This window comes from Aspergillus versicolor (assembly GCF_001890125.1).
Source record: "Aspergillus versicolor CBS 583.65 unplaced genomic scaffold ASPVEscaffold_16, whole genome shotgun sequence".
In the NCBI taxonomy this organism is placed as follows: domain Eukaryota; kingdom Fungi; phylum Ascomycota; class Eurotiomycetes; order Eurotiales; family Aspergillaceae; genus Aspergillus; species Aspergillus versicolor.
In genome coordinates, this window is record NW_024467539.1 from 224,664 (window position 1) to 239,160 (window position 14,497).

A 14,497-nucleotide genomic window follows, 5' to 3' on the forward strand; every position below is an offset into this window, starting at 1 on the left:
GCAAGACCTGCCGTACATCTCCGGGGTTTGGGCAGCGGGGAGCTCTTCCGGCCCCAAAATGACTAGCTATATTTGGCCTGGTATTGCCTCACACTAGACAGAGTGGGAAATGCCGTACACTGGAGGTCCGTGGGCTGAGTGCGATTTAATAAGCATATCTCTTCAGCTCGCCCCCTGCAGTCCTCCCCCGATTTCTCACAACATAATACAAATGCAGCAGCACACAGCCCACACAAACAAACAACAGCAACGCCGCATTCGTCCAGTGCCCAGTCGGATACCCTATCTCCGCCTCCTCAGCTTTATAAATCCACACCCCCACAATCTGACCCGGCGCTCCAAAGGATATATTCAGTGCGATGGCGAGACCTGCACCGGCCGTAGAGTGGATATTAGACGATAACCACCCCAGCAGAGGAGGGATGCACGAGAAAGCACCGCTCGACCCGACGATCAGACATCCGTATCTCTTTAGATATGCGTCCGCAGGGAGGACAGCGGAGGCGAGGAAGCCCATTGCCCCGATAAAGGAGAAGACGGCTGAATGCAAACCGCGACTGCAGAGAGTTAGTTACAGTTAGTTCGTATCATTCTTTAAGAAGACGAACGCGTTGAAATGGTCCGCAGACCAGGCCACAGCCACGGTCACCACATATGCAACAGCATACGGGGGAACCGTCATGAGCTGCGCCTGGAGGTTCTCATAGCCCAGTCCAGCGGTGATGGAAGGCGTGAACAGCGATAAACTCGAGAACGGCGTCGAGATGCCAAAATAGATCTGCCAATTAGCCCATTACCTTTTGTAGGAGGTGGGTAACATACAATGTAGTGAACATACAGCCTCCACTCCATCAGAACCGGCTTCGCATCCTCCCAGCTCATGGCCTTCGCATCTCCCTTGGAGCCCTCAACAGATAACCGCTGTCTCGCCAACTCCCTCTCGTCCTCACTCAACCATTTCGCCGACTCGGGATAATCAGGCAAGAAAAAGAAAACCAGAATCGCAGACGCACAAGATGGCGCACCCTCGATAAAGAACAACCACCGCCAGGCCGAGTGACCATGGTCCCCATTTAGATATCCCACGCCATATGCAATGGCGCCGCCGAATGCACCGGCGAGTGTAGCCGAAGCCAGAATCAACGCGACACGCAGGGATCGCTCGGACGTGCGGTACCAGAATGTGAGATAGTATACCAGTCCGGGGAACAGGCCTGCTTCTGTCACGCCGAGAAGGAAGCGGATACCGGTGACTTGGGCGTAGTTTGTGGCGCCGCCGAGTCCGATTGTTGTTGCACCCCAGGAGAGCATGAGGAATGCGATCCAGCGCTTGCATTGTCATTATACTGAAGCTGTGAGGACGTGAGGAGACTTACGCTTGGGCGCAGTTTCTTGAGGAGGTAGTTCGATGGCACTTCGAACAGGGCATATGCGATCAGAAATACCATCAATGCGATCCTATTGATCTTAGACCAGGATAATAATGGCTTCGAGGGACATACGTATACTCGTAGTTGGACATCTTGGTCTCGGTGAGCAGGTCGTTCCCAGTGTCTTGATTGAGCACCTTTGCATTTCCTAACAACTAGTCAGTAAATAATAATAAACGCGATAAAAATAAAGGATACCTATGTTCGACCGATCCAAATAGCAGAGCAGGTAAATAAACGCGGACAAGGGAACAATTCGCAGGTCCTGCTTCCAGACCAGGGCCGTGACAGCACCTGCATCATGCTCCTGGTGGTTATTGGCCTCGGTATCTGTATTCTAGGCTGTTAGCTGTACGTTGATACATATTAGATCTAATTACCTTGGGCTCGACATGTTTGTTGTCGTCCATAGCGTGAGCCATCTCTACATATAACGAGAGTCCAGCGGATGTGTACCCCAGATATTGTTAATCCGGGGAACCTGTACTAATTTATAGCTGCCCAGACGCACTAAGATGAAAGAAATAGACAAAGAAATAAATTAACACAGAACCCCTGGCAGCCAGGGGTGTTTGTCGGCTCGGCGGCCGAGGCCGACAGTTGGAGAATCCACAGTGTGAGCAGACTCTTCCCCCAGTATTTCCGTCGCGCAGTCGGTTAATGCCATCTCTCCACTGCCGATAGCCCGCCCCGCAGATTTACTGTGCATTCTGAAGGTACACCGGTGTACAACTGAATAAATGAATCCAGCCTGCGATCGATGCCATCGGCGGAAATCCCGGTGCGACAAGGCTGTTCCCTCGTGCGGGCCATGCAGGAAAGCAGGAGTTGCCTGCAAGTACGTGAACCACACCCGCGACCGCCAGAAAGCGCTCGAGAGACTGCAGCGGCGGATTCAGCAGCTCGAGGGTGAGAATCGACTGTTGACGGAGCGTTTGGGAAACCACAGGCCCACCGAGTCTGACAGTGTAAGTCATCGGCCACCGGAGCCGATCGAGACGGTGCAAGAGCGCGACGCCCTGAGCAACGAGCTCACAGAGGAAATCTCCTTCTTGTCCAGTCGCGCCGGGGGAGAGAATCAATTCCTGGGGTCGACGAGTGGAGTTCTGCTGGCCAGCCTGGTCGACGCCACTGTACACGCGCCCTCTGGGCCAAGAGTCGAGAGCAGGCCCATCGCCAGCCCATTGAATGGCATCACGCCAAGTACTGCAGTAGATGTATCGCCAGTTCCAGACGAGCGAGTTGCGCGGGCTCTGCACGATGCGTACTTCGAGCACGACCATGTACCGTATCCATTCCTGCACCGCGCCACTGCTTTGGCGATTCTGGACAAGACGTACCAGGATGTCTCTTTCGCTCAAGACGCTTTTTCATGCTATTCATTTAACATGATACTCGCCATAGCTACAGCGAGCGTATACAAGTTCGACCGCGAGTCGCTGCCTGATGCAGAGACGTATCATCTACGTGCAGCTGAACGCTTGAATGAGGTCCTGCAGCGAGGCGACACCCAGGCTTTGCAGGCGATGCTGTTACTGTGTCAGTATCGCATGGTCAACTCGGTCCAGGATACATCAACCAGTAAGTATGGAGTACATATACCACTCTGAGCACGCTAACAAACCAGGTATGTGGCATCTTGTTGGCGTTGCAGCGCGCATGTGTCTAGAACTTGGCCTGCATCGCGAGCAGGTCTATCAAGTCCCTAAGCATAGGGGTGACTCGAGTGTGGTTGTTGCACACGAGATCCGTCGGCGCTGCTTCTGGTCTGTGATCGCGATGGACAGGTATGTCGTTATTTATACTTCTATGGTTCTGCTCTAACGATTGCAGAATTGTCAGTATCACCTTGGGGAGGCCGTTAGCCATTCGCCTTCAAGATACAGACGTCGCTCTACCCAATCCATCTCTGGATAGCTTATTGAATGACACTGCCTCTGACCTCTGCATAACCGCCCTGTTCATCCACATCGTCCGGTACCGTGTCATCTGCGGCGACATCATGTCCGCTCTACACACCGGCTCAACACGCACGCAGACAGACGCCGAGTCCGCTCTACGAGCCCGCGACAACCTCGCCAATACTCTCGCCCAGTGGCACGCAGATACAGCAAATCTATCCCTGGAAGACGAACCAAGCTCGCAGCCTCAACACCAGTCCAGTTTCCGCACGCCGGAGTGGTACGCAATGTTATACTACAACGCCCTTCTCATGCTGTATCGTCCGTCGCCAGCATTATCAGGAATATCAATGCGCGATCCCACAGTCCTCCAAAGTATCTTCGTTGCCGCGAAACAGGCCATTACGATCTACGCCCAGCTGCACCGGTGGAAGCGGATAAACTACACCTGGATTACTTTACACGCTGTCTTCATGGCAGGTTTATCATACGTCTATGCAGTTGGTCGGCACTTCCGCTCGCATAAACGGAAGCAGGGCTCCACATCTACCCCAGTAGCCTTCCTTGAATCTGACCCGGCGATTATCGATATTGTGAACGACTGCAGAACATGCTCGAATGTTCTAGTGGCGATATCTGAGCGCTGGAATCTGGCAAAGAACTGCTACGACGTGTTTAATCGGCTGAGTGACGCGGTTCTCACTGATGCTGTCGAGTATCATACAAAGCCGTCCAGTTCCCAGACCCCTACACGGCTTCCTATTGAGACAGCAGATATGACCTGGGATAATGGTTTCAATGGGCCGTTAGCCGTTGACTCGGTCCTACGTGACTGTCTCGACGACCTGCAGCACTTCCAGCCATCTGCATACGGCGATGACCCCGTCGGCCAGCTCTCTCACGACTGGATGGGCGAGATTGAAGGAATGGGGTTTAATCTATTTCTATGATACAACTCGCAAGTCTAAATGTTTACATTCATATCCACCCCCTCTCTAAGAACTTCACCGGGACATCGACGACCCGACTGCGCAGGTACTCGCCAACGCCCTTCCCCAGGCCATCAATACGACTTGAGCTGGCAATCCCACCACCCAGGAAATCAAGGACCCTGAAATGTACCGCGAGGATATTAGGAAACTCGCACCTTTCAACAGCAGGCTCTTTCTCCTTCGGCCAGTCGTCCGCAAACAGTTCCTTCAGTCGTGGGATAGTCAGAAAAGACTGCAGCCATGGGTACTCATCCTCATTTCGTACGAAGAATCCCACATTCGAATTGTCCGCTTTATCGCCTGACCGGGCATGAACGATACTCCCGAGTGGCACACGTTGGGTAGGACCGAACTCCGATAGAGAGATGGGGCATTTCGTCTCGTAGGACGGTCGTTGGATAGAATATTTCCTTGTTTCTGCCGACGATGGAGCCTGTATAGTTCTGCCGTTGGATAGTTTCACCCGGTGGTTAATCCTGTCCAGGGGAAAGATGACAGGGAATATCTCCATGAAGGGCTTGGGGTCCATTGTGCGGAAATCCAGGTTCATATGGTATCCTATTTACCACCTTGTTAGAGTAATACAGCAAATACATGTTAGAAACGCACCAGGATAGCTCTGCATGCGCAAAGCGTAAATGGGTATTTTGAACTTCTCCGCCGCGATATCCTCTCTCTTGCGCGCCTGCGCAAAGACACGCAGAGACACCGTTCCAGCCTGTTGGCTTTTTGGGTCCACCGTAGGCGATCCATACAGTTCAATCGAAAGCTTCGAGAAATTGTGTCCCGTAAATATATGCTCGAGTTGGTTGCGCATCATCTCCGCCTTCTGGTAGATATCCAGCCCGTTCATGTAGAACGTAGCCTCTGCTTGATACCCTGCCTGTGCGGCAATCATGGCCTTTGTAGTTGGTGGAGGTGGCGAGCCTGATACTCCTCGTACGAGCACTCTATCTTTGGCGATTTGTTCGATGTAGATGTTTTTGAGATCTGCCACCACGTCTGAGTTCAGATATGTTTCGCCTTGGAGCTCGTAGAGGAGCTGGGCAATTGTATTCTCCTTTGTTACTGCGCCGGCGTAGTTTTCGCACTTGGTTATCACGCAAGTCCCGTCTGGACTGATCTCTGCGATTGGAAAGGACAGATCAACCAGGTCAGGAAGAAAAGCTTTGAAGCCGGAGAAGTTGGCACCAGTGACATATGCGCCGCATTCAATCAGATCTATACTGTTAGTCGTGCACATATAATCCTAGAAAGACTTACGACCAGCAGCCAACGCCCCAGCCAGCTCATCCCAGGCCTCTCTCGCCCATTTATACCACCACGCCGCAGCCCCAATCACCGGCGACGCATCAGTGACTCTACCACAGATCACAATATCCGCCCCGGCATTGAGGGCCTCCACGATCCCCCAAGCCCCGATATACGCAACACCACAGTGCGGCTCAAACGGCCAATCCCCCAGCCTCCACTCATGATCCAGATGCCTCAAGTCCCCCATCCCATCCTCCTTCAAACACTCCGAAATATCATCCCCAAGCACCTGCGCAACAACAACACCAGTATACCCCTTTTCCTTACAAAGCTCTTCTACCCTCCCCGCAAGCGCAGGCGTATTCAACGCCCCGGCATTGCTAACAACCTTAATCCCCTTTTGAACAATAACATCAAGGCAACTCCCCAATGGATCTAGGAACCCCTGCTCAAACCCGACCTGGTCATCCTGCGCCTTCGCAATGGCGTTCCACGCGATATTCATCTCAGATAGCCAGTCGCCGACTATCACATCGACGTTACCGGCGGTTGCCATCCGGTGCATGGCACGGGGATGGTCCCCTGTTGCGCCGGAGACGTTGCCGATGCGGATGGGGCGGGTTGCGGGCATTTTCTCTCTTTTTTGCTGGTTGTACATAGATAAAAGAGAGAGAAAGGAGTATCAAGAATAATTATGTTAGTCGGCATCCCGTGGAAATTTCTCACCGTATCGTCTCTTCTCCGATGCCGCATCGCATCGGCCTCGTCGCCGATGCACTACCTGATTCTGTGTCCAACAAAATATTTGGCGTCATCTCCGTCGAGGAGACTGTCCAGTGGGACAGTGTCTGACTCGTGTTCCGTCAAGTGGACCAGTTTCGTGGAGACTGGAATGGGATGGTCAGTTGTCGGCGACGGCGCCGATGGCCGAACCCCATAACTGCATTATGTTATATGCACGGCATACGGTGAAGAGATCCCCGGACGGTTGGATTGCGGGGTATACTCTCCAATTAGCTCCACGAGGAATGTCTCCAAGTTGAACTCAAGAATATGCGGGGACTTCCATCCGGAGAAACCCCGGGTATTCCAGTGGGAGGACGATCGCAAGGCAAGGGATAAAAGGACACCGGTGGTAGCTATGATGATGAGAGGGTACGGTGACCATGATGAAACTTTCTGCTATTTATATATTGGCTGCACTAAGCAAGTGTAGCCATGCCGGCCTGGTAAAAGGCTCCCAATGCACGAGTTTGTTACAGTCATACCCCGAAGGTCCTGTACACGTCCATACCGCGAGAGGAATTCCAGCAGGAGGACTGAACATTTCCTCCGAGGATGGATCGCAAGCGCAGAATAATATTCCGATCTGCCATGTCCAAGGAACACTCACGTACGCAAATGGCGAGAACGGCCACGTCCAGCCCAACGCAGACGGACATGCAACACTCACCTGGGAGGTCTTTCTCCCTGAACAGTCTGAATACAACGGTCGATATCTTGGAATCGGTATGTGCCTGATTGATCTGTTGCAGTGGGGATATGTTAATAGGTGCAGGAAACGGTGGATACGCAGGAGTTATCGATAATTACACCATGCTCACCCACCTCAACCAAGGCTACGCCGTCGGCGGCTGCGACAGCGGGCACCATATCAATGAGAATGGAGAGGATGGCGGGTTCGCTGCGTACATGGATGATACCGCCAAAGTAAAGGCGTGGATTCAAGACTCGATTGCCTTGACTACTGGAGTTGCACGAGACGCAATCACCACGAAATATTACTCACAGCCTCCCAAGTACAGCTATTACTATGGCTGCTCTACCGGTGGAGGACAGGCCTACTCACTCGCTCAGTTCTACCCTGAGCTCTTTGATGGGATATATGCTGAAGGGCCTGGGAATTACTACACGCATCTGGTGCTGAGCTTCCTATGGAACCAGCAACATACAGCCGGGGATGGATTTCTGGACCAGGATATTTTGGACTTCATGACAGAGAAAGTCCTCGATGCATGCGACGAGATTGACGGCGTCAAGGACCGAGTTATCGAGAATTCTCTCGACTGCCCTTTCGATATCAAATCACTACAATGCGGCCAAACAACCAACGAAAGCCCTTGTCTAACCCCAGCCCAAGTCAAAGCAGCACGCGCTATCTACAACGGCGCAAAAGACTCTCGCATCGGTAAAACAGTCTATCCAGGCTTCAACCTCGGCACCGAAACCGCCTGGCTCGATCAACAACAGACCCTATTCAGCACGTATGGCGCGCCAATCCTGCGCCAACTCGTCTTCAACAGCAGCTACGACGTAACCAGTTTCAACTGGGGCAGCGACCTCGACACCGTCGCTAAACGCGCCTCACCATTAATCGACGGCATCAGCACCAATCTAACAGCCTTCCACCGTCGCGGCGGCAAATTCATCACAGCCCAGGGCTGGGCAGACCCCATCAACGCGGCAGCATGGCCAATGCAGCACCTTGCTGATATCGAGGACGCAATGGGTCAAGATACTGTGTCCGAGTTCATGAGACTATTCATGATTCCTGGCGGTGGACACTGCGGGCCGAACCCGTCGTACCCGCAGGTTCCGGTCAAGCATGACATTCTGGATGCGCTGATCGAGTGGGTTGAGGGTGGGAAAATACCCGATGATGGTATAAGAAGCTCTGAACCCGCTGATGGGTCTGACGTGACGAGGAGACTGTGTCCGTGGCCTGCTCAGGCGAACTTTGTCGGAGGGAACCAAGACGAGTGGACGGATTACCAGTGCGGTGCTTCTTAGGGTGTACTTTACTAGTTCTGTACCTGTTGACTCATGTCCATATCTAGTCGACATTTTCATCACAGGCTTTTCCTCCGGACAAATACTATAGTCCGCTTTCATGCGCGTCATTTCGTATGTGAAACTTGGAGTATCATTTACGATGGCCCTCGTTTCGATAATTTAGTGACTGTAAAAGAAGTCAGCTGTCCACTTCCTCTCAAAATACTTCAATTCGACAGGACATCGGAGAGCAGAAGATCTCATCAAAGCAAGCCCCTCTGTGTTGTGATTGTACAGCAGACTATTAGAACAAAACTGCAATAATAAAAATTTCATGTAAGCGCTAGTAATAGGATTAGCAGAAAACTATATATATAATAGCCTGCTTAGTTTCACTACCAGTAGCTGGTAGCTACTTATCCTAAGTATTATAAAGAGATACAAGCCTTGCTCAGGATATTATATATAGAATCTATATAACTAGAGATACTAGATTACCTAAGTCTAGTAAATAAAGAAAATATAAAAAATTATATATATTTTATAGAATAATTAGATTTTTTTTTTTTTTTTTTTCTTTTCTTCTTTCTCCTTATTCTTTTTATTTAAATTAATTAAATTCTTTTTTTTATCCTTCTCTAGATCTAAGTTAATTAGATAATTAATAGTCTTTTCTAGACTATTATATTTTCTAATAGAAAGATTAAGTTTTTATTCTCTTAGTTCTATCTATAAATTATTTTATATAGAGTATTAATTAGCTCTATTAGACTATTTATAATTAATATATACTCCCCTAAATTTATCTAGTATATAGCAGTAATTAGAAAAAAATAGATAGTAATTAAGTTTATTTTAATAATATATATAAGACCAGGCCAATTAAATATCTCTTAATTAAATTAATAGAGTATTAATATATAAGAGATAATACTATTATATTTATCTAGCTAATATCCTGCTATAAATAAAAGATATAAACTATCTAGATTAGACTAGTAGTTATAAACCTATATTTATATAAATATAGAATATAAGATAAGCCTAATTCTAAATAAAAAAAATAGGATTCTATCTAGAAGATATAGCTTTATATAGCTAATAAAATAGACCCTCTAGAGTAATTACAGGTATATAGTTATTATTATTATTATTATTATTATTATTAATTCTAGAAATATATATATAAACCTATATAATTTTTATTAGATTTATACTAAATTTGATAAAAACTATATAGGTTTATATAGGAAAGTTAGTAGTAACTTTAGAATAAAGAGAAAAGAGACTTAATAAAATCTTATATAATATAGTAGTAGTAATAGTAATAGTAGTAATAGGTATTAAGAAAAAAGAAAGAAAAGTAAAAGATAAAAAACTCTAATATAGTCTTATTATATTATTCTTAACTAGTAATATATTAATTACTAATAATTTACCAGGTATCAAGGCCTGTATATAATAATTTAAGTAGAAAATTAAATAAGTAATTAAGTAGTAATTTAATTAGGTATTAAGACCTATATATAGTAATTTAAGCAGGTAATTAAACAGGTATTAAAGCCTATATATAGTAATTTAAGTAAGTAATTAAGCAGGTATTAAGGCCTGTGTATAGTAATTTAAGTAGATAATTAAGAAGATAATCTAGCAGGTATTAAGACCTGTATATAATAATTTAAGTAAGTAATTAAGTAGATAATCTCTATATATAGATATAAATAGTAGTTAAACTAGCCTAAATTCTATAGAGTATTTAATATCCTTAGATTAAAGAATATAGTACTTTTTTATATAAGAGACTACTCTACTTTCTTTATCTCTAAAAAGTAGTACTAATAGGGATAAAAGATTAAATAGAGACTAGAATTTCTCTTTTTTCTTTTTTATAGCTAGGATTTCTTCTAGTTCTAGCTTAATAGAAGTAATTAAGAATAAATACTTTTTTTATATAGCTAGCTTTATTTTAATTTTTAAGATAGACTTAACTTTTAGCTTTTTTTTAGATTTTTTCTTTATCTTTTTTATCTCTTTCTTAGTTTTAATAGGAATTATTATATCTTTCTTTTATATAATAATTATATAGATAGTCTTAAGCTCTCTACTTTTATTTTAAAATTAATTAGCTAAGAATATTTTAAGAAGCTATCTTTTATTAATATTCTAAGCTATATATATAGGCTCTACTTTTTAAATTATTTAAATAAGAGTATATTAATTACTATTCTTTTTATATTTATCTAAAAGCTTAGGTAAAAGATCTATATAGATAAAATTATAAAAAGATTTAATTATATAAAGATAGAGCTTAGTAGAAACTTAATCTAGTAGATATTAATATCTAATAAAGATTAAACTTAAAGCTTAAACTTATATAAAGAGTTATACTTTCTATTATATATATACTACTTTAGCTAATAGAAATAGATTAGAAGATTAAAGACTAGTATAGTACTACCAGGTTTATTTAGCTTTATATAAGTAATAGTAGTCTAATATAGCTACTTAACTCTATTATAATTATAATATAAAAACTATATTATCTATAGTAAGGATTTAGGAGAGGTAAAGATAGTAATTATAATTAAAGATAAAGTAAGAGAAGAATTAATAAGATTAATAACTTCTATATTCTTTATATAATATAGAGTAGTTCTACTCTATTAAATAAAATATATATTATAGATAAGAGTATCTCTATATACTTTATCTATATAAGGGTAGAAAGAGGACTAAGAACTTATTCTAATTATATATAAAAAAATATTATAGTTTTATTCTTATATAAAGAAAGGGGAAATATATATATTAAAATAATAATATAAAGAATTTAAAGCTAAAGCTAAATCTAGCTAGATATTATTTTTAGATATCTCTTAATTATATAAAATCTTAATTTAAAAGATACTTTAATTAGTTACTAGCTTCTAGTTAAAATCTTTAACTAGCTAGCTTAATAGATCTAGCTCTAGTTTATTTTCTTTAATAATATAGACTAAAGTCTAAGCCTATAAATTAAAATAAATTATATAATAAAAAGTAAAAATATTTTCTCTAGTATATTTTAAAGGATTTTTAGGATTAAAGTTAAGCTTTTTTAATTAAATCTTAGTCTAATTAAAAATAGTAAAAGATAGATATTTATTAATATTTTTAAGAATTAGTTAAGATTTTTTTTAAATAAAGATAAATTACTTATTCTAGTCTTATATATCTTCTAATAAAGAAAAAAGAAAATTCTTATTAAATTTAAGACTATAGTTAAATATATTATTTTTAAAGTAGTTAAAATTTATAAATAGCTTACTAGAGATAAGATATAGCCAGTTATTTTAAATATAAATAGAATAATTATTCTAGATTTATATAAAAGAGATTATCTTAAGATAGAGAACAGGTATATAAACTATATATAATATAATTTAATTAGCTATATTATTTTTAGAATAGATCTCTGTCTTCTAGAGAGATTAGAAATAAATCTATCTCTTTTTATTAGTATTTATATAAAGTAGAATAGAAAAGATAATATATATACTTTCTAGTAAAATAGTAAGTTTTTATTTAATTAATTCTATCAGGCTTTAATCTATTAATTAATAGTACTTATACTATAAATATAATAGTTAATTATCTAGACTTTAGAATATCTTAATTTCTAGAGCTTATATTAAGCTTCTACTAGTAGAACTATCTCTATTCCTTAATCTAATTATATAATATAAAGCTAGTATTTAATAACCTAAATAGTCTCTAGAAACTAATAGAGTATACTAACTACTATATAAAAGATAATTCTAATATAAATCTAGAGAATATAGTAAAAATAGATATTAATTATTATATATATCTTAATTTTATATAGAGTAAGCTTAAGATATCTATTTATAAATTAAATATAATTAGATCTAGATATAATATAAATACTATATTTTTATTAAAGATCTTAAAAATATTATTATATAATATTAAATATAAGTTCTTAATATAAAGAATAAAGATAATCTCTAAAAATATTAATTTTAAATATACTTAGATTTTAAATAATATATCTAGCTATTAAATAATCCTTATTCTAGAAATAGATATAAAATAAGATTTTACTATATTTTTTAATCTAGTTATAATTAAGCTCTATATAAAACTACTTAAAAATATTATCTATCTATATCTAAATAGCTATAGAATTTTTAATTTATTAATATAATCTAAGCTTTTAATAAAAATACTAGAGTATATAAATACTAATATTAAAACTATTCTATTATAGAATTTTAAAAAACTTATTTTCTTTAAGACTAATTTAGTAGAAAAGAACTTTAATCTAAGTATATAGAACTTTATTAGTTTCTATTATATAATTCTACTTTTAAATTCTCTAGTCATGAAGTTATATATAAAGTATATATTTAGAAATAGTAATATTATAAGATCTAGTAAGTTACTCTATTATAGAGTTATAGGATATATTCTTAATATAAAAATTAATAATTTTAGCCTTATAAAACTTAAGATTAATAGCTATATATAATATAATTTATATATATAGTTTATATAATAATATCTAGTAGTAGTATTCAGGAAGGTTAATATAACCATAAAAAAAATAAATATCTAAGTAAGATAAATAGTAAAGTAGTCTACTACTCTATACTAGCACTTATATAAAATTTTTATTGTTGCAGTTTTGTTCTAATAGTCTGCCGTAGATTGGCTGGACGTTCGCTCGGAGTATTAGTAATCAGTAAACCCTCCGAGGTGGATTTTGTTGTGTACACAGCCCATCTGGCTTCATGTTCATGATTATTATCATGCCATCCCAAACATGCCAAAGGTAGTGAAGCGCTCTGCCTGCGACCAGTGTAGAGCAAAGCGAGTCCGATGTCTTCGTCCCCAAGGTAGCACGGAACCCTGTGCACGTTGTGCCTCATCGAGAGCTGCCTGCGTCACCGGTGCCCCAGGCTATCCTGGTCGTCCGCGGAAGGGAGCCCCGCGAGAAAAGGACGAGCTCGCGTTATCTAAGAGTACGCCGGCGGTGGATGCGTCTATGCTGATGAACACGCCTTCGCCCAGCTGCTTCAGGCCCGAAGCGGCAAACTTGCTGGAAGCTCATCAACATCAATCAAAGGGAATATTGTTCCAGGAACAGTCAGGTCCCGGTCCAAATCCCCTACCAGCGTCAGGTTGTGGTGCAAATTTGCTGGACTTTCCTTTGAGCGTGGAGGACTTGCCCGCACAGCAGCTGGGCACCGCATTACAAGAACTACCGAGAGCTGACGGGGACATTTATACCAATCACGACTTTGATAACATGCTCGATTTCGATTTCCTCGGTTCTTCTGGATGTCAACTAAACCTAAATCCTACCCCGAGTGCAGCTACATCGCTTATACAATTCCGAGAGAACATCGACCAGCGCGTCTCAGCCATGGACGGTTTCCTCTCAGACCCTCGCAACATCGTAGACAACTGCCCGGAGGACACCACGGCCATGACGTCTGAAAACCCACTCGCCACAGCGATCATGTGCGCGGAAGAGTTCGTCAGTATCATCCAGAATTTAGCGCAGTCAGTCATCAACACCGAAACAACTCTGCTCGTCCTTTCGAGCTATCTCCAACTCCTCAGACTCTACGACTCTCTATTCCACGACGCCTACCGATGCCTGTCTCAGATACCACCGGAGACTATCAAGTCGATCAAGGTGAAGTCGGTATTCCGCGTCGCCGGCATCTCCTCACTTCAAGATATGCCCGGGAAAGCATATGCCAAGGGAATAGTTGATGTCATTCAAACTCACATTCAAGCTGTAGAGCGCTGCCTCGGACTCCCGGCGGTATACTGCCTCTCTGGTGAAGGGGGTGCTCCGCAGAAAGGGATATTCACTGATGCAGACCGGGCGCGGTTGCTTCGTGTTGTTATGGATCAGGAGGACGTTGGGTCGAGGGGCAAGTCGTATGTGGATTCGATTAGGGAAAATATCAACGATACTATCGCATTGTTTTGACGAACACAGAATAATCAGCACTAAATCATGGCTTTATCAGTATAGCCCTGCAATGACTGCGAAATTATTGATCTATCAGGGCGATTAAAGCGATACCTTGCATAATTACTATCCATTATTGCTCACTTCAGGAACTCTTAA

At 42.0% G+C, this 14,497-nt stretch overlaps 5 protein-coding genes across 5 annotated transcripts; 3 read left to right on the forward strand and 2 right to left on the reverse strand.

The window, feature by feature from the left end:
• Positions 1 to 145: 145 nt before the first annotated feature.
• On the reverse strand, positions 146 to 1,852 carry ASPVEDRAFT_57612 (uncharacterized protein; the record flags this gene model as incomplete). Its single annotated transcript, XM_040815359.1, has 7 exons — positions 146 to 557; positions 609 to 778; positions 823 to 1,329; positions 1,377 to 1,458; positions 1,503 to 1,578; positions 1,629 to 1,737; positions 1,811 to 1,852. 7 exons carry the CDS (start codon positions 1,850 to 1,852, stop codon positions 146 to 148), a joined length of 1,398 nt encoding a protein of 465 aa, XP_040674320.1.
• Positions 1,853 to 2,170: 318 nt separating this feature from the next.
• On the forward strand, positions 2,171 to 4,281 carry ASPVEDRAFT_34701 (uncharacterized protein; the record flags this gene model as incomplete). Its single annotated transcript, XM_040810884.1, has 3 exons — positions 2,171 to 3,011; positions 3,058 to 3,217; positions 3,264 to 4,281. 3 exons carry the CDS (start codon positions 2,171 to 2,173, stop codon positions 4,279 to 4,281), a joined length of 2,019 nt encoding a protein of 672 aa, XP_040674321.1.
• A 28-nt stretch (positions 4,282 to 4,309) lies between these two features.
• On the reverse strand, positions 4,310 to 6,208 carry ASPVEDRAFT_144516 (acyclic terpene utilization AtuA family protein; the record flags this gene model as incomplete). Its single annotated transcript, XM_040807993.1, has 3 exons — positions 4,310 to 4,881; positions 4,933 to 5,544; positions 5,587 to 6,208. 3 exons carry the CDS (start codon positions 6,206 to 6,208, stop codon positions 4,310 to 4,312), a joined length of 1,806 nt encoding a protein of 601 aa, XP_040674322.1.
• A 535-nt stretch (positions 6,209 to 6,743) lies between these two features.
• Positions 6,744 to 8,367, forward strand: ASPVEDRAFT_89772 (uncharacterized protein; the record flags this gene model as incomplete). Its single annotated transcript, XM_040818682.1, has 2 exons — positions 6,744 to 7,086; positions 7,136 to 8,367. The coding sequence occupies 2 exons, from the start codon at positions 6,744 to 6,746 to the stop codon at positions 8,365 to 8,367; spliced, it is 1,575 nt and encodes a 524-aa protein (XP_040674323.1).
• Positions 8,368 to 13,174: 4,807 nt separating this feature from the next.
• On the forward strand, positions 13,175 to 14,356 carry ASPVEDRAFT_34704 (Zn(II)2Cys6 transcription factor domain-containing protein; the record flags this gene model as incomplete). Its single annotated transcript, XM_040810885.1, has 1 exon — positions 13,175 to 14,356. One exon carries the CDS (start codon positions 13,175 to 13,177, stop codon positions 14,354 to 14,356), a length of 1,182 nt encoding a protein of 393 aa, XP_040674324.1.
• Positions 14,357 to 14,497: the final 141 nt, after the last annotated feature.